Source organism: Oncorhynchus tshawytscha, linkage group LG21 (assembly GCF_018296145.1).
Source record: "Oncorhynchus tshawytscha isolate Ot180627B linkage group LG21, Otsh_v2.0, whole genome shotgun sequence".
NCBI classification, from domain to species: Eukaryota; Metazoa; Chordata; class Actinopteri; order Salmoniformes; family Salmonidae; genus Oncorhynchus; species Oncorhynchus tshawytscha.
The window spans coordinates 44,556,489-44,581,093 of NC_056449.1; the positions used below are offsets into that span (position 1 = coordinate 44,556,489).

Consider the following 24,605-nt stretch of genomic DNA (forward strand, 5'->3'; position numbering starts at 1 on the left):
ACAGGTACCCCCACCACACTCCCCCTCTCTCCCTGGCCTGTCTCCCCTTGTATGGTACAGGTACCCCCACCACACTCCCCCTCTCTCCCTGGCCTGTCTCCCCTGTCTGGTACAGGTACCCCCACCACACTCCACCCTCTCTCCCTGGTCTGTCTCCCCTGTCTGGTCCAGGGACCCCCACCACACTCACCCCTCTCTCCCTGGCCTGTCTGGTACAGGTACCCCCACCACACGCACCCTTCTCTCCCTGGCCTGTCTGGTACAGGTACCCCCACCACACTCACCCCTCTCTCCCTGACCTGTCTGGTACAGGTACCCCCACCACACTCCCCCTCTCTCCCTGGCCTGTCTCCCTTGTCTGGTACAGGTACCCCCACCACACTCACCCCTCTCTCCCTGGCCTGTCTAGTACAGGTACCCCCACCACACTCACCCCCTCTCCCTGGCCTGTCTGGTACAGGTACCTCCACCACACTCACCCCTCTCTCCCTGGCCTGTCTGGTACAGGTACCTCCACCACACTCACCCCTCTCTCCCTGGCCTGTCTGGTACAGGTACCCCCACCACACCCCCTCTTTCCCTGGCCTGTCTCCCCTTGTCTGGTACAGGTACCTCCACCACACTCCCCCTCTCTCCCTGGCCTGTCTCCCCTTGTCTGGTACAGGTACACCCACCACACTCACCCCTCTCTCCCTGGCCTGTCTGGTACAGGTACCCCCACCACACTCACCCATCTCTCCCTGGCCTGTCTGGTACAGGTACCCCCACCACACTCCCCCTCTCTCCCTGGCCTGTCTCCCTTGTCTGGTACAGGTACCCCCACCACACTCCCCCTCTCTCCCTGGCCTGTCTCCCCTTGTCTGGTACAGGTACCCCACCACACTCACCCCTCTCTCCCTGGCCTGTCTGGTACAGGTACCCCCACCACACTCACCCCTCTCTCCCTGGCCTGTCTGGTACAGGTACCCCCACCACACTCACCCCTCTCTCCCTGGCCTGTCTCCCCTTGTCTGGTACAGGTACCCCCACCACACTCCCCCTCTCTCCCTGGCCTGTCTCCCCTTGTCTGGTACAGGTACCCCCACCACACTCACCCCTCTCTCCCTGGCCTGTCTGGTACAGGTACCCCCACCACACTCACCCCTCTCTCCCTGGCCTGTCTGGTACAGGTACCTCCACCACACTCACCCCTCTCTCCCTGGTCTGTCTCCCCCTGTCTGGTACAGGTACCCCCACCACACTCCCCCTCTCTCCCTGGCCTGTCTCCCCTTGTCTGGTACAGGTACCTCCACCACACTCACCCCTCTCTCCCTGGCCTGTCTCCCCTTGTCTGGTACAGGTACCCCCACCACACTCCCCCTCTCTCCCTGGCCTGTCTCCCCTTGTCTGGTACAGGTACCCCCACCACACTCCCCCTCTCTCCCTGGCCTGTCTCCCCTTGTCTGGTACAGGTACCCCCACCACACTCCCCCTCTCTCCCTGGCCTGTCTCCCCTTGTCTGGTACAGGTACCCCCACCACACTCACCCCTCTCTCCCTGGCCTGTCTGGTACAGGTACCCCCACCACACTCACCCCTCTCTCCCTGGCCTGTCTGGTACAGGTACCTCCACCACACTCACCCCTCTCTCCCTGGCCTGTCTGGTACAGGTACCCCCACCACACTCCCCCTCTCTCCCTGGCCTGTCTCCCCTTGTCTGGTACAGGTACCCCAACCACACTCCCCCTCTCTCCCTGGCCTGTCTCCCCTTGTCTGGTACAGGTACCCCCACCACACTCACCCCTCTCTCCCTGGCCTGTCTGGTACAGGTACCCCCACCACACTCACCCCTCTCTCCCTGGTCTGTCTCCCCTGTCTGGTACAGGTACCCCCACCACACTCACCCCTCTCTCCCTGGCCTGTCTGGTACAGGTACCCCCACCACACTCACCCCTCTCTCCTGGCCTGTCTGGTACAGGTACCTCCACCACATTCACCCCTCTCTCCCTGGCCTGTCTGGTACAGGTACCTCCACCACACTCACCCCTCTCTCCCTGGCCTGTCTGGTACAGGTACCCCCACCACACTCACCCCTCTCTCCCTGGCCTGTCTCCCCTTGTCTGGTACAGGTACCTCCACCACACTCACCCATCTCTCCCTGGCCTGTCTGGTACAGGTACCCCCACCACACTCCCCCCTCTCCCTGGCCTGTCTCCCCTTGTCTGGTACAGGTACCCCCACCACACTCCCCCTCTCTCCCTGGCCTGTCTCCCCTTGTCTGGTACAGGTACCCCCACCACACTCACCCCTCTCTCCCTGGCCTGTCTGGTACAGGTACCCCCCACCACACTCACCCCTCTCTCCCTGGCCTGTCTGGTACAGGTACCCCCACCACACTCACCCCTCTCTCCCTGGCCTGTCTCCCCTTGTCTGGTACAGGTACCTCCACCACACTCCACCCATCTCTCCCTGGCCTGTCTGGTACAGGTACCCCCACCACAATCCCCCTCTCTCCCTGGCCTGTCTCCCCTTGTCTGGTACAGGTACCCCCACCACACTCCCCCTCTCTCCCTGGCCTGTCTCCCCTTGTCTGGTACAGGTACCCCCACCACACTCACCCCTCTCTCCCTGGCCTGTCTGGTACAGGTACCCCCACCACACTCACCCCTCTCTCCCTGGCCTGTCTGGTACAGGTACCTCCACCACACTCACCCCTCTCTCCCTGGTCTGTCTCCCCCTGTCTGGTACAGGTACCTCCACCACACTCCCCCTCTCTCCCTGGCCTGTCTCCCCTTGTCTGGTACAGGTACCCCCACCACACTCATCCCTCTCTCTCTGGCCTGTCTGGTACAGGTACCCCCACCACACTCCCCCCTCTCTCCCTGGTCTGTCTCTCCTCCTGCACCCAGGCACTGTTGGGGCGAGTGACTCTGACCTTAAAATGGCTAGGCCCAAGTACTTATATATTAGATTTTTTTCTTGTGCATTTTGCCTCATGACTCCTGCATACTTTGTTGACTACAAACTTTCTATCCCAACCATGGGACAGACTATGTTTGTTCCCACACTCAGGACTCTGACTCTCTATTACACAGACCTTTGGCCTCCCATCCTATTCTAACCACCTCTCACCGGCTTTGTATTCATGTCACCTGATGAAATTGCTGTATAATATGATCTTGTTTCCATCTGATGCACATTCAGATGTCATAAATCAACACTGCAGAGCTCTCCCTGTCCTCTGCCGTGCCTTGATTGTGTTACTGTTGATGATATATGGGAATGTGGTTTCCACTCAGGTTATGGATGTGTCACTACAATCTTAAAGGTCCTCAATGATGTCACCATTGCCCTTGATTCTAAGCAGTATTGTGCTGCTATTTTTATTGACTTGGCCAAAGCTTTTGATACGGTAGACCATTCCATTCTTGTGGGCCGGCTAAGGAGTATTGGTGTCTGAGAGGTCTTTGGCCTGGTTAGCTAACTACTTCTCTCAAAGAGTGCAGTGTATAAAGTCAGAAAATCTGCTGTCTCAGCCACTGCCTGTCACCAAGGGAGTACCCCAAAGCTCGATCCTAGGCCCCAAGCTCTTCTCAATTTACATCAACAACATAGCTCAAGCAGTAGGAAACTCTCTCATCCATTTATAATCAGATGATACAGTCTTAAACTCAGCTGGCCGCTCCCTGGATTTTGTGTTAAATGCTCTTCAACAAAGCTTTCTTAGTGTCCAACAAGCTTTCTCTGCCTTAACATTGTTCAGAACACCTCCAAAACATGTGGTTTGGTAAGAAGAATGGCCCTCTCCCCACAGGTTTGATTACTACCTCTGAGGGTTTAGTGCTTGAGGTAGTTACCTCATACAAGTACTTGGGAGTATGACTAGATGGTACACTGTCCTTCTCTCAGCACATATCAAAGCTGCAGGCTAAAGTTAAATCTAGACTTGGTTTCCTCTATCGTAATCGCTCCTCTTTCACCCCAGCTGCCAAACTAACCCTGATTCAGATGACCATCCTACCCATGCTAGATTACAGAGACATAATTTATAGATCGACAGATAAGGGTGCACTCAAGCGGCTAGATGTTCTTTACCAGATTTGCCACCAATGCTCCTCATACATCACTGAATTCTATACTCCTCTGTAAACTGGTCATCTCTGTATACCCATCACTGGTTGATGCTTATTTATAAAACCCTCTTAGGCCTCACTCCCCCCTATCTAAGAGATCTACTGCAGCCCTCATCCTCCACATACAACACCCGTTCTGCCAGTCACATTCTGTTAAAGGTCCACAAAGCACACACATTCCTGGGTCTCTCGTCTTTTCAGTTCACTGCAGCTAGCGACTGGAACGAACTGCAACCAACACTCAAACTGGACAGTTTTATCTCAATCTCTTCGTTCAAAGACTCAATCATGGACAATCTTACTGATAGTTGTGGCTGCTTTGTGTGATGTATTGTTGTCTCTACCTTATTGCCCTTTGTGCTGCTATCTGTGCTCAATAATGTTCGTACCATGATGTGTTGCTACCATGCTGTGTTGTTGTCTTAGGTCTCTCTTTTTGTAGTGTTGTGTTGTCTCTCTTGTTGTGATGTGTGTTTTGTCCTCTATTTATATTGTTGTTGTTTTTTTATCCCAGGCCCCCGTCCCCGCAGGAGGCATTTTTGCCTTTTGGTAGGCCGTCATTGTAAATAAGTATGTGTTCTTAACTGGCTTGCCTAGTTAAAGGTTAAATAAAATGAAATTTAAAAATAATGTTGCATGAATCTGTTTTTTGTGAATGCCACCTCTCACCACTACGTGGCGCTGCAGTCAAAGTACAGACCAAAAACAAACATCCTTCTTCCGTCTCATTCTCCCCCAGTTTCCGGAAAATCCCTGAGAAAATGGAATCCTGAGGCCGTACCCAAATAGTTAAGCGAATTTGTTAGAATAAAACTACGAAAGTCCAAAAATAAGGAATAACGACACAAATACAAGACAGGTACTGTAAAAAGGATGACATATTTAGATTATGTTAACTCGTCTTGAAATATAAAGTGGCTCGTTAAATTGTGCTAACCTGTTATTAGTTAGCTAGCTTTAGCGGTCAGCTAGCAGCGATCGGTCGCAGCGGCGTCGGCAGATGTTCGCTTCATCAACTAACTGACCCAAGTAATCCGTGTGGATTATAACGTTAGTTAGATAACAACGTCAAAAACATATATTTTGAAAGGGACCATGTTCACTAGCGAGGCAGCCAACGTTATTTCTAACCTTTACTGGCTTAGTTTCGTGTTGGTGAAAATATGTCGGTCTTCCCTTATTCCTGATGTCATGTAGCTAACGGTAGTTAGCATTGTTTCGAGGTTTTCATTTATTTACTTACTGACTAAACTACCCCGTTTGCGCCAGCTACAAACAACACAAACGTCAAGTTTTTTTTTTATAGTGGATGGCATAATCATCATTGTTGGTGTAAGTGGATGTCTGTATTTACACAAAATACATCACAAGAGCTAACTAATGTTAGCTTGTTAATTCCACAAATGACTGCAAATGTAAAAGTTTGTCGTTAGCCAACGTTAGCAGGTCTGCTAGCTAGCCAAATGTTTATCTTGCGTTAACTAGCTATTTAGTCTTGCCAACTTGAAATGTTTGCTATGGTCACAACTTAAAATCATAACAATATACTAACGATATAATTATTTTTTATCTAGCTTTGGCTTTTGAATGGTAAATGTTGGGATGTAACTAGCTAACGGAGTTGTTTGTCCATCTTTTTAGGTGCCATTTTCTGCTAAGCTAGTTAGCATGCTAATTGTTAGCTCGCCAGATGATTCCATTTTGTTTTTCTCGACTTTAGTCTGACTGGCTAGCTGCTGATTTGTAATCAAAACAAGGGACTCCGTTTTAAATTAGACTTTTAAAGGATGTGACATGTTGTTGCATCGGAGTAAAGGATGATCACCGAGCCATCAATCTTTTTCCTTGATGTCTGAAATGTCCTCATTACGTTAACAGTAGTTTACTGAACGCTAGCTAACTTGGTAGCTAATAAGGTAATAGGTCTAATTATATTTGTTGATGAATGTAATTTAGGGGTGACTAGCTCTGTTTGCCTTGTATAACAATAACATCAAAAATATTCAATGTTATTCGAATCTGCTGACAGTCTCCTGTCTGTGGCCTTCCCCACCGCTACCCAGCCAGTGTGTTAGGTCTGCTGACAGTCTCCTGTCTGTGGCCTTCCCCACCACTACCCAGCCAGTGTGTTAGGTCTGCTGACCCTTTGCTGTGCCTTCCCCATCACTCAGCCAGTGTGTTGAAGATGTCTCCTGTCTGGGCATTCCCTATTGCTACCCAGCCAGTACAGTTAGCTCTGAGGACAGTCACACTTCTCTGGCCTCCCCTTCCTCCCAGCCAGTGTTTCTTCCTTCTAGGGATGTTTTCCTGGCTCTGTGCCCTTGCTTCTGCCTTAATTGTGCTCTTGACAGTCTCCTGTCTAGGCCTTCCCTACTGTACCCAGCCAGTGTTTTTGACAATTGCTCAATGTTAAAATATATTTGATTATCCCTAGCAGCTGGAAGAGGATGGACTCAAAGACAGACAGCGTTTCTTCTCTAGGGATGTTTTCCTGGCTCTTGTGCCTTGCTTCTGCCTTAATGGCTTTGGGCTAGGCCGGGCTACTGTAAAAGCACTTTTTGCGCCAGTGACCTAATGTTAAAATATATTTGAGCCAGGCTAGCAGCTGGGACCGGCTGGGGACTCAAAGGAGGCATTTATCTACCAGTTTGTCAACAACCTGATGGAGGCAGACTCCGACAGCTGATGGGAGACAGTGACCAACCTGAGGCTCACCCCAGGTAACTGACTCTCCTTTAATACACCTGTAGTAACAGTTTGTCAAAACCTGTAACACGCCTGATTAGACAACAACCTGCTGGGTACCCCAGGTAACTGACTCTCCTTTAATACACCTGTAGTAACACCTGTTATAAACATGTAACACGCCTCATTAGACAACAACCTTAACAGAGCAGTGTAGAGATGGATTTTTAATCTCATAGAAAAGTTAGACGTCTTCACTTTCTGTTTCATGTAGTCCTTATTTTTCTATTGTAGACTGTGGGTTGAATGACTTTTTCAGTCAGGTTTTTAGATTGGCTATCTAAGGTTGTTGTCTCAGGTTGAGTTTTTCTTATGATGTGCTGGAAAACCAAAGCCTGCGGACAACTGAAGATACCACATCAGGCCAGTGGAGTGGGAGGTGGGCAGTATTTCCCGTGGAGAGCAGTGAGAGGACAGGGCCTGTCCTGGTAAGTCTGGTGGTTCTCAGTACTGTCCTGTTGCTGTGTAACCAGGAGACAAACTACAGCTTTATGGGCAAATACTAGTGTATTTCCAGTAGTAAATGAAGGCAGTTAGAGCCAGTGTCGGTGTACTGAGTTGTAGTTTCATCCCTCCTAGGTGAGATCACAGCAGAGGAGTTGTTGAGTCGGCTGCAGCAGATTAAAGATGGACCAGAGCAGCAGCAGCCTAGCATCAACACCAGTGAGACTGGAGAAGCTACAGGAGGTAAGGCTCCTCTGTACTTTTCATTGTCTTTCATGCAGAAATTCAAAGTTGGCTGCTTTTAAAAATGTTTTCTTTAATGGTGAAATTGCCAGAACAGTCACTGCAAACAACAGTTTTTTTGTTCTCCATTTGAATGTTGACGAGTTCTCTCTGTTCCATTTAGAATGTTGACGAGTTCTCTCTGTTCCATTTAGAATGTTGACGAGTTCTCTCTGTTCCATTTAGAATGTTGACGAGTTCTCTCTGTTCCATTTAGAATGTTGACGAGTTCTCTCTGTTCCATTTAGAATGTTGACGAGTTCTCTCTGTTCCATTTAGAATGTTGACGAGTTCTCTCTGTTCCATTTAGAATGTTGACGAGTTCTCTCTGTTCCATTTAGAACCATCTCTAGAATGTTGATATGTTCTGTCTTCTATTAGAACCGACAGAACCGGCGGAAGGTCCAGAGGACCCGTCTAACGGCGACACCCTCTTGGATTGGCTGAACACCGTCAGGCGGACAGGCAACACCACCCGCAGTGGTCACCGAGGCAACCAGTCATGGCGGGCAGTGAGCCGGACCAACCCAAACAGCGGAGACTTCCGGTTCAGTCTGGAGATCAACGTTAACCGTAACCTGGCTGAGCAGCAGGCCCGCGCGGAGGGGGAGACGGGCGAGGGGGAGGCTCAGGAGGAAGGCCCAGCAGAAGCACCTGGCGATGGGGTGGAGGCAGTGGTCGGAGTGGAGGTCCAGGCAGGGACTGGGGCAGGGAATGGGGCAGGGACTGGGGCAGGGACTGAGGCAGGGACTGGGGCAGGGACTGGGGCAGGGGGACTGAGGCAGGGACTGAGGCAGGGACTGAGGCAGGGACTGAGGCAGGGACTGAGGCAGGGACTGAGGCAGGGACTGAGGCAGGGACTGAGGCAGGGACTGAGGCAGGGACTGGGGCAGGGACTGGGGCAGGGACTGGGGCAGGGACTGGGGCGCCCATGGAGACAGGAGAGGTGCTGGAGGAACCAGTTGTGGAGGAGATGGCTGTCATAGTGGAACCAGAAGCAGAGATGGAGCCAGAGGCTGAAGTAGAAGCAGAGATGGTCCCAGAGTTAGTAGTAGAGGTAGTCCCACAGCCGCCCAGCCCTGTCACCGCCACCCCTCCTGTCTCCAGACCAGCCAGTCCCCTGGTACAGGCCGCCCCCACCCCCCAGCCCGCCCCCTGAGGAGCCTCCCCGACGTGGCCAGAGACGAGCCCGCAGCCGTAGCCCTGAGCAGCGCCGGACCAGGGCTCGCACCACACGGAGCCGTTCCCCCTCACCCTGGACCGACTGGACGGCCTCCCCCGCCACGTGCCCAACACCGCCCCTTCACACAGCCCCCCACCCTGCCCCCCAGGCCCCGGCAGAGGGAAGCTCACGGACTCGACAGCATGTTCTGTCCCGGCAAAGCACTGCAGAGTACGAAGTCCAGTCAGCCGGAACAGGGTCTGGGAACGCCCCAGAGCCCGTTACCACCCCACCCCAGGAGGGAGAGGCCGCGGGCGGGGAGGGAGCAGCAGGACGACGTCCCCCCACTATCATGCTGGACTTGCAGGTGCGTCGTGTTCGTCCAGGTGAGTACCGCCAGAGGGACAGCATTGCTAACAGAACCCGCTCACGCTCCCAGAACTCCAACAACACCTTCCTGTACGAGAGTGAGAGGGGGGGGTTCCGCAGGACCTTCTCCCGGTCTGAGCGTGCGGGTGTGAGGACGTACGTCAGCACCATCAGGATCCCCATCAGGAGGATCAGTGATGCAGGGTTGGGAGAGGCCACCTCCATGGCTCTGCAGACCATGATACGACAGATCATGACCGGCTTCGGAGAGCTCAGCTACTTCATGGACTCAGACTCTGACTCCTCGGACTCAAACCGTGGCGGTGGTAACCCCACTGGCGCTGCCGACCTAGCAGAGGCGCTCAACACTCCCGACGGGGGAGTAGCTGGTATGGCGGAGGGGGCGGAGCCTCCTGTCTCAGTGGGTGGGCCTAGTGTGGGAGGAGCCGGGGAGGCAAGGACAGAGGAGGGGGAAGAGGGGGTTGGTGTAGGTCTGGCCCCAGGGATAGGTTTAGGGGTGGGGGGCACCCCCAGAGAGGGGCGAGCTCGGCCCCGTGCCCCCATCAGTCTGGAGGAACCAGGGTCACTACCCTTCCTCCGCCTTGCTCACTTCTTCCTCCTGAATGATGAGGATGAGGAACAGCCCAGAGGACTCACCAAGGAGCAGATCGACAACCTCTCCACCAGGAACTTTGGGGAGAGTGATGCTCTGAAGACCTGCAGTGTGTGTATCACAGAGTATGCTGAGGGGAACAAGTTGAGGAAGTTGCCCTGTTCTCATGAGTACCATGTTCACTGTATCGACCGCTGGTTGTCTGAGAACTCCACCTGTCCTATCTGCCGCAGGGCCGTGTTGGTGTCTGCTAACCGGGAGAGTGTGGTCTAACCTGGAGAGCTGGAGGTCAGGGGTCAGCGGTGCTCCAGGCAGACAGCTCCAGTATATAACACCGTGTCAGTTCTGCAGGCCTTTCTCCTAGTCAGACCATTTACATTGTTCATGTTTTCATTCTTAAGACATCACTGACTTTTATCCAACTGACATGCTGGTGTTTGGAGAGACGGAGACAGACGAGACGGAGACAGACAGGAAGGTGGTATCCTCATAGTGTAGTAAGAGACATGAGAGATGCCACTGTCCCATTGGCCCACAGACCCCACTCTCCCTTACCTACTCTGAGAGGACCAACAGAGCCCACTCTCCCTTATCTACTCTGAGAGGACCAAAAGACCCCACTCTCCCTTACCTACTCTGGGAGGACAAACAGACCCCACTCTCCCTTACCTACTCTGAGAGGACCAACAGACCCCACTCTCCCTTACCTACTCTGGGAGGACCAACAGACCCCACTCTCCCTTACCTACTCTGAGAGGACCAACAGACCCCACTCTCCCTTACCTACTCTGAGAGGACCAACAGACCCCACTCTCCCTTACCTACTCTGAGAGGACCAACAGACCCCACTCTCCCTTACCTGTCTTACCCCAAAAGGGACTCCACTGTCCCCACCTGACCCTGCTCTCCACCTGAAAGACTTAACTGCATTTATCAATACTCTGGAACGGCTCACAGACTGTCAGTGTGTCAAAGCTTGCTAAATTAGTTTTTAAGTTAAAACTGTAGAATGTTGTACAGGCTTTAATGGGGAGAACAAGATGTGACAGACTTGGATTCCATTGGGAATTCTATCAGTTTATTTGGACTCGTATTGCATCATATTCATGACATCGGAATCAATAGTACTGATTATTGATTATGAACTGTGTTGAACCGTCATTGAGAAGGGATGTAGGTATCTGTTAACTGATGCTAGTATGTAGTCTAACTCTAGCCCATCACATGAAGCATTTTCTATTTCTGCCCTCTGACAGTGTTTCATCATGACATCTCGGAGTAGTAATCTAGCATCAGTCCATCACTGTTAATCTAGGATCAGTGGCGGTCTAGGATCAGTCCATATAATCTTTTTCATTAAACCTAAGTAGCCCAACTGATCGTAGATCATCACCTATTCTGGGACAATTTGTGGATACGGGTCCTGAAGGATAACGACAACCTCCTAGTGATCATGACCTTGTAATGTCACCATGACAACCTGTTGATTCTGCTACAGTATGACCAGGAAGTGAACAGAGGGCTGCATTATGGCTCTGTCTCAAATACCACCCTATCTCTATATAGTGCACTACCCATAGGACTCTGGTCAGAAGTACTGCTCTATTTAGGGAATAGTGACATTTGGGAATCACATTTATTATGAGTTCCAAGTGTTGGTCAGACCCCGGCCAGGTCAGACCCCAGGCCAGGTTGGAGCCAGGCCAGGTTAGACCCTGGCCAGGCTGCTACCTCTGTCCTGTGTTTTGGCCTAGAACTTCAACTACCAAGAGACATCTTCATATCTGGAACACCAGTGCAATAACTACAGAGTGGGAAAACAGACAGAAACTAGGGAAAACAAAACGTAATATTCTCAACTTGTATATTATTATTTCTAAAATATTGTAGACTGAATATTCCCAGTTAAAATGAAGACTTTGTTCCCTTTTAACAATGTGTTAATCTTTTTATTTTCTAGAGCTGGGTTCTTTGTGTACATTCTGATAGCGCTCTCTCTTGTCGAGCGGTGGGCCTGTAGGATGCTGTAGGTTGGCTGTTCACACAGAGGGAGGGAGTGTTCCATGCCATGATGACATCACATTCTATAGGTTCCATGTGTTCTCACGGTTGCCGTCATTACCTCCTCCCTGTACAAATAAAGTTTTGGGTGGTTGAAGCTCTGTTATTGTTGATAATGACCAGTTGTAAATGAACTGTATTGTGTCTTTCTGACAGTGCTTCCCCTACTAACCTGGCTGTCTTCATCAAGGTCTCCTACTGCACTATTTTGCATTGCTCCCAAACGGCTCCCTGTATGCACTATAAAGGGAATAGGGAGCCAGACCAGTCCTGTAGTGTGATATCCCCATGTTCATCAAAGGCACCCCTCTGTCATGAAATATATTCTGCCATCTCTACTTGTTGTTTGGCCTTAGAGTATATATTTTATAATTGATGATCCATGCAGAAGATGTGGTTGTTTCAGTTCACAGGGGGTGATGTTGAGAGGGCCACGTTGTTTCAACGAACCTCGTCGTGAACCAGGCTTCTCCAAGGGAGGTGTGACCACTTGATTTCGGAGGTATAGCAAATCAGTAAGCTGTTTCCAGGTGGAGCACCTCTACAGACATGATCAATAGGGTTGATCAGAGTTAATCAATCAGTAAGCTGTTTCCAGGTGGGGCACCTCTACAGACATGATCAATAGGGTTGATCAGAGTTAATCAGTAAGCTGTTTCCAGGTGGAGCACCTCTACAGACATGATCAATAGGGTTGATCAGAGTTAATCAGTAAGCTGTTTCCAGGTGGAGCACCTCTACAGACATGATCAATAGGGTTGATCAGAGTTAATCAATCAGTAAGCTGTTTCCAGGTGGGGCACCTCTACAGACATGATCAATAGGATTGATCAGAGTTAATAGAGTGGGAAGGTGGTAGTTGGATGCTGTCGCGTGATATGATCTCGTTGAGAAACGCCGCTTGGCTAATGGCCAGCAAACTGCATCGTCCATCGTCCAGGGAAAATCTGCAAATAATATTGAGTAGTTATTTATGATAGAAGGTGATTTGTTCATCAGTCTCGGCTCCAATGTGGAACTGTGTGTCTGACCACCTGGCCTCACTGAGCCTGAATGTTTTATATATATATATATATATATATATATATACTGAAGAAAAATATAAACACAACATGTAAAGTGCTAGTTTCATGAGCTGAAATAAATGATCCCAGAAATGTTCCATATGCACAAAAAGTTTCTCTCATTTTGTTGTGAGGTGCACCTTGTGCCATGGGCAAAAGGCCACTGCTAGGGGGTGCTGAGGAGTATTTATTTCTGTAATAAATCCATTTTGTGAGGACTAACGTATTCTGATTGACTGGGCCTGTCTGCTAAGTGTGTGGGCCTATGCCCTCCCACACCTGCCGTCATCTGAAATCCATAGATTAGGTCCTCGTTTATTTTTAATGGACTGGTTTCCTTTTATTAACTGTAAAATCATTGAAATTGTTGCATGTTGCGTTTATATTTTTGTTCAGTATATATTACAATAAAGATATGTGCATCTAAACCTCCATGGATCACTATCAATTTAGAGTGGCAAACATGGACAATAAGATCTATATCAGGGTAAGCATTATGTTCAGATGAAACGGATATGATTTCACCTCGTGTTTTACACGAATATTGTGTTGATACATCAAGCTGCCCATAATGTCGTAGGCGAAATACTCCAGCAATTACGGTATTATGGTCAAGTTAAGTATGTGGGAATAAGGAAGTGAAGGCTGAAACTACAAAGGAACGATGTGGCTCCGTGCTTTAGGTTGTCACTTGGTGCGTTGTCAAGGGATTTACCGACATGAAAGACCTGTAGAATAAAACTGTCAGCTGTTCTTAAACGGAACTACGGAATAGTTCCTTGTCTTCAGAAAACACTTTTATGAACGAGAGGCATGTGTAGTCGCCCACAGCACAATGTATGTATTAGATTATAAACTATTAATCTGTATCTAGACTAATGAATATCGTATTTTATAAATGGAGAAAATGACACAGCTACACTGGTTTCTGTTTACCGATATACCGTAATTACCCGAATACAGTTTACCGCAGATGTTGATCATAGTACTACTTCATTTGACCACGTTGGGACGCTGTCTACACGTTCATGTGAGTAGTTTATTTTACATGCATGATTTTTTGCACACTTACATTGTCTCTGGCCATGTCGTCCCAGCTACAGCCCAGGCCCTGTGGGCTGGCTGTGGTGTCGGTGGAGGTGAGATATAAGAGGTCCATCCCTGTACAGGTGAGTCACCTGGACCACCTGGTGTTGACCGTGAAGAGTGTTCCAACCACCAGCAACTTCTACTCCTCTGTCCTGGGCATGGAGGTCATCACCTTTAATTAAGGTACATTCTGAGTACTGAACACAGACTGCATAATCAATGATTAGTCTATTGATCACTTTTACTGAGACATTCATTATTCTACTTTGTCCATCCATCAGGCCTAGATCCTAACTTCCTGTTCTTAGTCCTAACTTCCTGTTCGTCTTGCCCATCCATCAGGCCTCGGTCTTAATGTCCTGTTCTTCCTGCCCATCCATCCATCAGGCCTCAGTCTTAATGTCCTGTTCTTCCTGCCCATCTATCCATCAGGCCTCGTTCTTAATGTCCTGTTCTTCCTGCCCATCTATCCATCAGGCCTCGGTCTTAATGTCCTGTTCTTCCTGCCCATCTATCCATCAGGCCTCGTTCTTAATGTCCTGTTCTTCCTGCCCATCTATCCATCAGGCCTCGTTCTTAATGTCCTGTTCTTCCTGCCCATCTATCCATCAGGCCTCGTTCTTAATGTCCTGTTCTTCCTGCCCATCCATCCATCAGGCCTCGTTCTTAATGTCCTGTTCTTCCTGCCCATCTATCCATCAGGCCTCGTTCTTAATGTCCTGTTCTTCCTGCCCATCCATACATCAGGCCTAGATCCTAACTTCCTGTTTGTCTTGCCCATCCATCAGGCCTAGGTCCTAACTTCCTGTTCTTAGGATCTAGGCCTGATGGATGGTTGGGTACTAACTTCCTGTTCGTCTTGCCCATCCATCAGGCCTAGGTCCTAACTTCCTGTTCTTAGTACCCAACCATCCATCAGGCTAAGGTAGAACGACTGCCCCCTCTCTTTGAAGCCACGGAAATTCAAGACCGACCACATTACTGCAGGCATTGTTATCAGAAAACAGTATCCCCCATTATAGTGAACGGAAAAATGAAAATCTTTGCCGTCAATCTTTGTGTAAAAAATGGCAGCCATTTAAAATAGTTTGTAGATGATGTAGATGATGTCATCAGTTTCCTCAACAGGAGGAGGTGGTGGAGGCCATGATGGAGGGTAAAGGAGGGATGAGAGAAGGAGCAGCATTATATCCGTCTGGACTGTTGTGTCACCAAGCACTTTGTTGTTTATTTCATGGAACATACAGAGCCAAATTGGGATTAAAATGGATTGAATTGTCTTTTTTTTCAACAATCTACACAAAATACTCTGTAGTGTCAAAGCGGAAGAAAAATTCTAACATTTTTAAAAGATGAATGACAAATGTAACACCAACACCTTGATTAGATCAGTATTCAACCCTGAGTCAATACATGTTACAATCACCTTTGGCAGTGATTACAGCTGTGAGTCTTTCTGGGTTAATTTCTAAGAGCGACTACAGCTGTGAGTCTTTCTGGGTAAGTCTCTAAGAGCGACTACAACTGTGAGTCTTTCTGGGTAAGTCTCTAAGAGCGACTACAGCTGTGAGTCTTTCTGGGTAAGTCTCTAAGAGTCTTTTTGGGTAAGTCTCTAAGAGTGATTACAGCTGTGAGTCTTTCTGGGTAAGTCTCTACAGCTGTGAGTCTTTCTGGGTAAGTCTAAGTCTCTAAGTCTCTAAGAGCGACTACAGCTGTGAGTCTTTCTGGGTAAGTCTCTAAGAGCGACTACAGCTGTGAGTCTTTCTGGGTAAGACAACATTTGCATATTAATATTTTCTAAATTCTTCAAGCTAGCAAATCATTGCTAGTCAGCCATTTTCAAGTCTTGCCCTGCAAGACGATTTATGTCAAAATTCTAACTTGGCCACCCAGGAACATTCAATGTTGTCTTGGTAATCAGCTCCAGTATATATTTGGCCTTGAGTATAGGAGACAAATGTTATCTAGGATATTGCCCTAAAAAAACCTCCTGTCCTTGCTGATGATGAACACATGAAAAGCCAACTGACATTTACTCCTGAGGTGCTGACTTGCTGCACCCTCGACAACTACTGTGATTATTATTATTTGACCATGCTGGTCATTTATGAACATTTGAACATCTTGGCCATGTTCTGTTATCTCCACCCGGCACAGTCAGAAGAGGACTGGCCACCCTCATAGCTTGGTTCCTCTCTAGGTTTATAATCTCTACCCGGCACAGCCAGAAGAGGACTGGCCACCCTCATAGCCTGGTTCCTCTCTAGGTTTATAATCTCCACCTGGCACAGCCAGAAGAGGACTGGCCACCCCACATAGCCTGGTTCCTCTCTAGGTTTATAATCTCTACCCGGCACAGCCAGAAGAGGACTGGCCACCCTCATAGCCTGGTTCCTCTCTAGGTTTATAATCTCCACCTGGCACAGCACGAAGAGGACTGGCCACCCCACATAGCCTGGTTCCTCTCTAGGTTTATAATCTCCACCTGGCACAGCCAGAAGAGGACTGGCCACCCCACATAGCCTGGTTCCTCTCTAGGTTTATAATCTCCACCTGGCACAGCCAGAAGAGGACTGGCCACCCCACATAGCCTGGTTCCTCTCTAGGTTTATAATCTCCACCTGGCACAGCCAGAAGAGGGCTGGCCACCCCTCATAGCCTGGTTCCTCTCTAGGTTTATAATCTCCACCCGGTACAGCCAGAAGAGGACTGGCCACCCCTCATAGCCTGGTTCCTCTCTAGGTTTATAATCTCCACCCGGCACAGCCAGAAGAGGACTGGCCACCCCTCATAGCCTGGTTCCTCTCTAGGTTTATAATCTCCACCCGGCACAGCCAGAGGAGGACTGGCCACCCCACATAGCCTGGTTCCTCTCTAGGTTTATAATCTCCACCCAGCACAGCCAGAGGAGGACTGGCCACCCCTCATAGCCTGGTTCCTCTCTAGGTTTATAATCTCCACCCAGCACAGCCAGAAGAGGACTGGCCACCCCTCAGAGCCTGGTTCCTCTCTACCCGGTACAGCCAGAAGAGGACTGGCCACCCCTCAGAGCCTGGTTCCTCTCTACCCGGTACAGCCAGAAGAGGACTGTCCACCCCACATAGCCTGGTTCCTCTCTAGGTTTCTTCCTAGGTTTTGGCCTTTCTAGGGAGTTTTTCCTAGCCACCGTTCTTCTACACCTGCATTTTTGCTGTTTGGGGTTTTAGGCTGGGTTTCTGTACAGGACAAAAAGTTAATTTATTTGCCACATTTTAGCTGCAACCACGGCAAGCAATAATGGGGATTCATAATAAACCCCAGGAAGAGTAGCTGCTGCCTTGGCAGGAACTAATGGGGATCCATAATAAACCACATTAAGACTAGCTGCTGCCTTGGCAGGACCTAATGGGGATCCATAATAAACCCCAGGAAGAGTAGCTGCTGCCTTGGCAGGAACTAATGGGGATCCATAATAAACCACATTAAGACTAGCTGTTGCCTTGGCAGGAACTAATAGGGATCCATAATAACCCCCCAGGAAGAGTAGCTGCTGCCTTGGCAGGAAGTAATGGGGCTCCATAATAAACCCCAGGAAGAGTAGCTGCTGCCTTGGCAGGAACTACTGGGGATCCATAATAAACCCTCCATTACATTGTCTTCTCTTCTTATGTATCTGTGCTCTCTGGGAGGGTGTCACTCTCTAGGAAGTTTTAAAGTTCAACTTGACTGGAAAAGTTTAGATGGTCTATTCTGGGTCTATCCTTACTGGAAAATGAGGTATTTCCTCCTTAGGGTTGTGTTTCTGTTCTGTCTTCCTTTACCAGGTCTCATTTTATAACAACGTCACCATGACCCCTGTGTATATCTGGTTGTGTGTGTGTGTGTGTCTAAGTGGAGGAGAAGTTTGGGTATTCCCCTGACGTTCCTTGTTATTTGAAGTGGGACTAAGTTAATATGTGGCTGGGAGGAAACAGGCTGAACAGGTTAGCTGTTGATGATAAGGAGGCCCAGAGGGGGGCTCAGCCCTGTGTGTTTGCCCAGTTCAGCCCTACCTTGGCTAGGGAAAAACCAACACGTTTACAGGCCCCAGCCCTCCCCTCCCCCTGCCCCTGGTCCAGTCTAGCAGTGTTGAACAGTTGAGGAGTGAGGCCATGTCTCTGTAGTCAGTCATCTCCACTTCATATTCATTCAACTGGAAAGAGGTAGAGAGGCCTTCTCGCTCTCTCCCTCTCTCTCTCTCCACCCCTCGGTCATCAAGACTTGATGGACTAGCCAGTCTTGTTCAGTCTCTGCCATGATGCCAGCCCCCTCTCTCTCAGGAGAAAGGAATGAGGGGATGGGAAGCTGAGAGACTAACGGCTGTTGGAAGGACAGGACCAAGGTGCAGCGTGGTATGTGTCCATATTTATTTAATGAACACCAAAATAACAAAGAGAACGACCGAAACAGTTCTGTCAGGTGATACACACAAAACAGAAAACAACTACCCACAACTCAAGGGCGAAACCAGGCTGCCTAAGTATGGTTCTCAATCAGAGACAACGATCGACAGCTGCCTTTGATTGGGAACCATTCCAGGCCAAACACATAGAAATGCCCCCCCAAAAGGGTGCCCACAAAGCTAAGGACCCTGTGACTAAACACCTCCCTCTGCAACTGGATCCAGGACTTCCTTACGGGTCGCCCGCAGGTGGAAAGGGTAGGCAGCAACACACCTGCCATGCTGATCCTAAACACTGGGGCCACTCAGGGGTGCATGCTTAGTCCCCTGTTCTCCCTGTTCACCCATGACTGCGTGGCCAAACACGAATCCAAGACCATCATTAAGTTTGCTGACTCCTCGGACTCAAACCGTGGCGGTGGTAACCCCACTGGCGCTGCCGACCTAGCAGAGGCGCTCAACACTCCCGACGGGGGAGTAGCTGGTATGGCGGAGGGGGCGGAGCATCCTGTCTCAGTGGGTGAGCCTAGTGTGGGAGGAGCCGGGGAGGCAAGGACAGAGGAGGGGGAAGAGGGGGTTGGTATAGGTCTGGCCCCAGGGATAGGTTTAGGGGTGGGGGGCACCCCCAGAGAGGGGCGAGCTCGGCCCCGTGCCCCCATCAGTCTGGAGGAACCAGGGTCACTACCCTTCCTCCGCCTTGCTCACTTCTTCCTCCTGAATGATGATGATGAGGAACAGCCCAGAGGACTCACCAAGGAGCAGATCGACAACCTCTCCACCAGGAACTTTGGGGAGAGTGATGCTCTGAAGACCTGCAGTGTGTGTATCACAGAGTATGCTGAGGGGAACAAGTTGAGGAAGTTGCCCTGTTCTCATGAGTACCATGTTCACTGTATCGACCGCTGGTTGTCTGAGAACTCCACCTGTCCTATCTGCCGCAGGGCCGTGTTGGTGTCTGCTAACCGGGAGAGTGTGGTCTAACCTGGAGAGCTGGAGGTCAGGGGTCAGCGGTGCTCCAGGCAGACAGCTCCAGTATATAACACCGTGTCAGTTCTGCAGGCCTTTCTCCTAGTCAGACCATTTACATTGTTCATGTTTTCATTCTTAAGACATCACTGACTTTTATCCAACTGACATGCTGGTGTTTGGAGAGACGGAGACAGACGAGACGGAGACAGACAGGAAGGTGGTATCCTCATAGTGTAGTAAGAGACATGAGATGCCACTGATGGCCACTGTCCCTATTGGACCAACAGACCCCACTCTCCCTTACCTACTCTGAGAGACCAAAAGACCAACTCTGGGAAGAGCCCACTCTCCCTTATCTACTCTGAGAGGACCAAAAGACCCCACTCTCCCTTACCTACTCTGGGAGGACCAACAGACCCCACTCTCCCTTACCTACTCTGGGAGGACCAACAGACCCCACTCTCCCTTACCTACTCTGGGAGGACCAACAGACCCCACTCTCCCTTACCTACTCTGAGAGGACCAACAGACCCCACTCTCCCTTACCTACTCTGAGAGGACCAACAGACCCCACTCTCCCTTACCTACTCTGAGAGGACCAACAGACCCCACTCTCCCTTACCTACTCTGAGAGGACCAACAGACCCCACTCTCCCTTACCTGTCTTACCCCAAAAGGGACTCCACTGTCCCCACCTGACCCTGCTCTCCACCTGAAAGACTTAACTGCATTTATCAATACTCTGGAACGGCTCACAGACTGTCAGTGTGTCAAAGCTTGCTAAATTAGTTTTTAAGTTAAAACTGTAGAATGTTGTACAGGCTTTAATGGGGAGAACAAGATGTGACGGACTTGGATTCCGTTGGGAATTCTATCAGTTTATTTGGACTCGTATTGCATCATATTCATGACATCGGAATCAATAGTACTGATTATTGATTATGAACTGTGTTGAACCGTCATTGAGAAGGGATGTAGGTATCTGTTAACTGATGCTAGTATGTAGTCTAACTCTAGCCCATCACATGAAGCATTTTCTATTTCTGCCCACTGACAGTGTTTCATCATGACATCTCGGAGTAGTAATCTAGCATCAGTCCATCACTGTTAATCTAGGATCAGTGGCGGTCTAGGATCAGTCCATATAATCTTTTTCATTAAACCTAAGTAGCCCAACTACTTTTGCCCACAGGTGGAAAGGGTAGGCAGCAACACACCTGCCATGCTGATCCTAAACACTGGGGCCACTCAGGGGTGCATGCTTAGTCCCCTGTTCTCCCTGTTCACCCATGACTGCGTGGCCAAACACGAATCCAAGACCATCATTAAGTTTGCTGACGACACAACAGTAGACCTGATTACCGATAAATGTGAGACTATTACGGCTCAGGAGACACAGATGCAGACAGTTCAAAGTAACAAAAGTGTATTTCAAAAACGGGGCAGTAAAACAACAGGTCAAGAGGTCAGTAATCCAGAGCAGAGTCCAAAAGGTATAGAAAGGCAGGCAGGCAGGCAGGCTCAGGGTCAAGGGCAGGCAGAGGTCAGTAATCCAGAGCAGAGTCACAAGGTACAGAACGGCAGGAGACAAAGGGCTGTGAGACAAAGGTTTAATCCACATGAAAGGCAGGATGTAAATGGAGGGTACGGGGCAACAGAAGACAAACAGCAGGAGGGCTTGGAGAATCTTGGAGATGGGGAATGGGCCGATAAAACGCCGGGGAAGTGGGGAAGGATGGGAGAGATCTTGACCCTCTGCCCAAGATGCTACCTGGGAGCCGAGGTCCTATATACCTTACTCTGAGATGTCTCACAGTAAAGTGAAGGTAACACGTGTTACCTTTGCTTCACTGTGAGACATGTTACCTTCACTTCAACAGAAAGAGTGAGCCTGGACAACAGACAGTTATCCTGTACAACAGACACAGTTATCCTGTACAACAGACACAGTTATCCTGTACAACAGACACAGTTATCCTGGACAACAGACACAGTTATCCTGGACAACAGACACAGTTATCCTGGACAACAGACACAGTTATCCTGGACAACAGAGGCAGTTATCCTGGACAACAGACACAGTTATCCTGGACAACAGACACAGTTATCCTGGACAACAGGAGCCTGGACAACAGACACAGTTATCCTGGACAACAGACACAGTGAGCCTGGAGTACAGACACAGTGGGCCTGGAGTACAGACACAGTGGGCCTGGAGTACAGACACAGTGGGCCTGGAGTACAGACACAGTGGGCCTGGAGTACAGACACAGTGGGCCTGGAGTACAGACACGGTGATCCTGGACAACAGACACAGTTATCCTGGACAACAGACACAGTTAGCCTGGACAACAGACACAGTTAGCCTGGACAACAGACACAGTTAGCCTGGACAACAGACACAGTTAGCCTGGACATCAAAAAATCTATTGTAATAACGGTCAGAGGGACTCTAATGACTGCAGAGACCCAGGAATATAATAACTGTAGCAGGTCTGTCAGAGTGACTGTGTAGTGACTGTAGAGACCCAGGAATATAATAACTGTAGCAGGTCTGTCAGAGTGACTGTGTAGTGACTGCAGAGATCCAGGAATGTAATAACTGTAGCAGGTCTGTCAGAGTGACTGTGTAGTGACTGTAGTGACCCAGGAATATAATAACTGTAGCAGGTCTGTCAGAGTGACTGTGTAGTGACTGCAGAGATCCAGGAATGTAATAACGGTAGCAGGTCTGTCAGAGTGACTGTGTAGTGACTGTAGAGACCCAGGAATATAATAACTGTAGCAGGTCTGTCAGAGTGACTGTTGAGACCCAGGAATATAATAACTGTAGCAGGTCTGTCAGAGTGACTGTGTAGTGACTGCAGAGATCCAGGAATGTAATAACGGTAGCAGGTCTGTCAGAGTGACTGTGCAGTGACTGTAGAGACCCAGGAATATAATAACTGTAGCAGGTCTGTCAGAGTGACTGTGTAGAGACTGTAGAGACCCAGGAATATAATAACTGTAGCAGGTCTGTCAGAGTGACTGTGTAGTTCCTGTAGAGACCCAGGAATATAATAACTGTAGCAGGTCTGTCAGAGTGACTGTGTAGTGACTGTAGAGACCCGGGAATATAATAACTGTAGCAGGTCTGTCAGCATGACTGTGTGGTGACTGTAGAGACCCAGGAATATAATAACTGTAGCAGGTCTGTCAGAGTGACTGTGTAGTGACTGTAGAGACCCAGGAATATAATAACTGTAGCAGGTCTGTCAGAGTGACTGTAAAGACCCAGGAATATAATAACTGTAGCAGGTCTGTCAGAGTGACTGTGTGGTGACTGTAGAGACCCAGGAATATAATAACTGTAGCAGGTCTGTCAGAGTGACTGTGTAGTGACTGCAGAGACCCAGGAATATAATAACGGTAGCAGGTCTGTCAGAGTGACTGTGTAGTGACTGTAGAGATCCAGGAATGTAATAACGGTAGCAGGTCTGTCAGAGTGACTGTGTAGTGACTGTAGAGACCCAGGAATATAATAACTGTAGCAGGTCTGTCAGAGTGACTGTGTAGTGACTGCAGAGATCCAGGAATGTAATAACGGTAGCAGGTCTGTCAGAGTGACTGTGCAGTGACTGCAGAGACCCAGGAATGTAATAACGGTAGCAGGTCTGTCAGAGTGACTGTGTAGTGACTGTAGAGACCCAGGAATATAATAACTGTAGCAGGTCTGTCAGTGACTGTGACTAGCAGGTCTGTAGACTGTGTGGTGACTGTAGAGACCCAGGAATATAATAACTGTAGCAGGTCTGTCAGAGTGACTGTGTAGTGACTGCAGAGATCCAGGAATATAATAACGGTAGCAGGTCTGTCAGAGTGACTGTGTAGTGACTGTAGAGACCCAGGAATATAATAACTGTAGCAGGTCTGTCAGAGTGTGACTGTGACTGAGAGACCCAGGAATATAATAACGGTAGCAGGTCTGTCAGAGTGACTGTGTAGTGACTGTAGAGACCCAGGAATATAATAACTGTAGCAGGTCTGTCAGAGTGACTGTGTAGTGACTGCAGAGACCCAGGAATATAATAACTGTAGCAGGTCTGTCAGAGTGACTGTGTAGTGACTGTAGAGACCCAGGAATATAATAACTGTAGCAGGTCTGTCAGAGTGACTGTGTAGTGACTGTAGTGACCCAGGAATATAATAACTGTAGCAGGTCTGTCAGAGTGACTGTGTAGTGACTGCAGAGATCCAGGAATGTAATAACTGTAGCAGGTCTGTCAGAGTGACTGTGTAGTGACTGTAGAGACCCAGGAATATAATAACTGTAGCAGGTCTGTCAGAGTGACTGTGTAGTGACTGTAGAGACCCAGGAATATAATAACTGTAGCAGGTCTGTCAGAGTGACTGTGTAGTGACTGTTGAGACCCAGGAATATAATAACTGTAGCAGGTCTGTCAGAGTGACTGTTGAGACCCAGGAATATAATAACTGTAGCAGGTCTGTCAGCGTGACTGTGTGGTGACTGTAGAGACCCAGGAATATAATAACTGTAGCAGGTCTGTCAGAGTGACTGTGTAGTGACTGTAGAGACCCAGGAAGGTCTATTTATGTATCTATCCCACAGCGAGAGGCTGTAAGTTTAGCATGCAACTTATTGGGCACAAAGGAGAGATTGTGTAACAACAAGGACTTCCCCTCAGCATGTACTTCAGCCAGTCCACTCTGCTGGACTCCACCCTATTGACATATCCAGCTTGTTTTGGACATCAGGACTCTAATCTCTGTTCTAGTTCTGTTTTAGTTCTGAGCTCTGCCAAGGGTGGAGCTAAATGATCTTGCATGACAAGATGACGATCTGCCTGTCAGCTCTCTGATATTTTTACCTCTCTGCTGTCTGTGTCTGTCTGTCTCTAACGCTCAGACAGAGCAGGGAAACCCTGGAGAGGTGAGGTGAAGCCAGGGTTTTCATGGCTGGCTGCTGTGTGCATTATCACCATCCTCACCATCTGGCTGAAGTACTGCCAAGGCTTTAGAGCGCTGTACCCTTATGGTTAATGTTCTACCTGACCTATATCTAGCAATGCTCATTGAAATGGTTAATGTTCTACCTGACCTATATCTATAGTTGAAGAAGGAAGTTTACATACACTTAGGTTGGATTCATTAAAACTCATTTTTTCAACCACTCCACACATTTCTTGTTAACAAACTATAGTTTTGGCAAGTCGGTTAGGACATCTACTTTGTGCATAACACAAGTAATTTTTCCAACAATTGTTTACAGACAGATT

At 49.1% G+C, this 24,605-nt stretch overlaps 1 protein-coding gene and 1 long non-coding RNA gene across 2 annotated transcripts; both read left to right on the plus strand.

Moving 5' to 3' along the window:
- Positions 1-6,893: 6,893 nt before the first annotated feature.
- Positions 6,894-19,574, plus strand: LOC112237581 (E3 ubiquitin-protein ligase RNF12-A-like; the record flags this gene model as incomplete). The annotated part of the gene is made up of 6 exons (XM_042303029.1): positions 6,894-6,921; positions 7,436-7,543; positions 7,964-8,561; positions 8,649-9,996; positions 13,949-14,104; positions 18,736-19,574. Coding segments are annotated over 6 exons (2,844 nt in total), but the record flags the coding sequence as incomplete, so codon positions are not given.
- Positions 19,575-21,982: 2,408 nt separating this feature from the next.
- Positions 21,983-23,389, plus strand: LOC121840333. Its single transcript, XR_006079505.1, has 3 exons — positions 21,983-22,578; positions 22,804-22,862; positions 23,292-23,389. It is a non-coding gene; the product is annotated as an uncharacterized LOC121840333 (long non-coding RNA).
- The last annotated feature ends 1,216 nt before the right edge of the window (positions 23,390-24,605 follow it).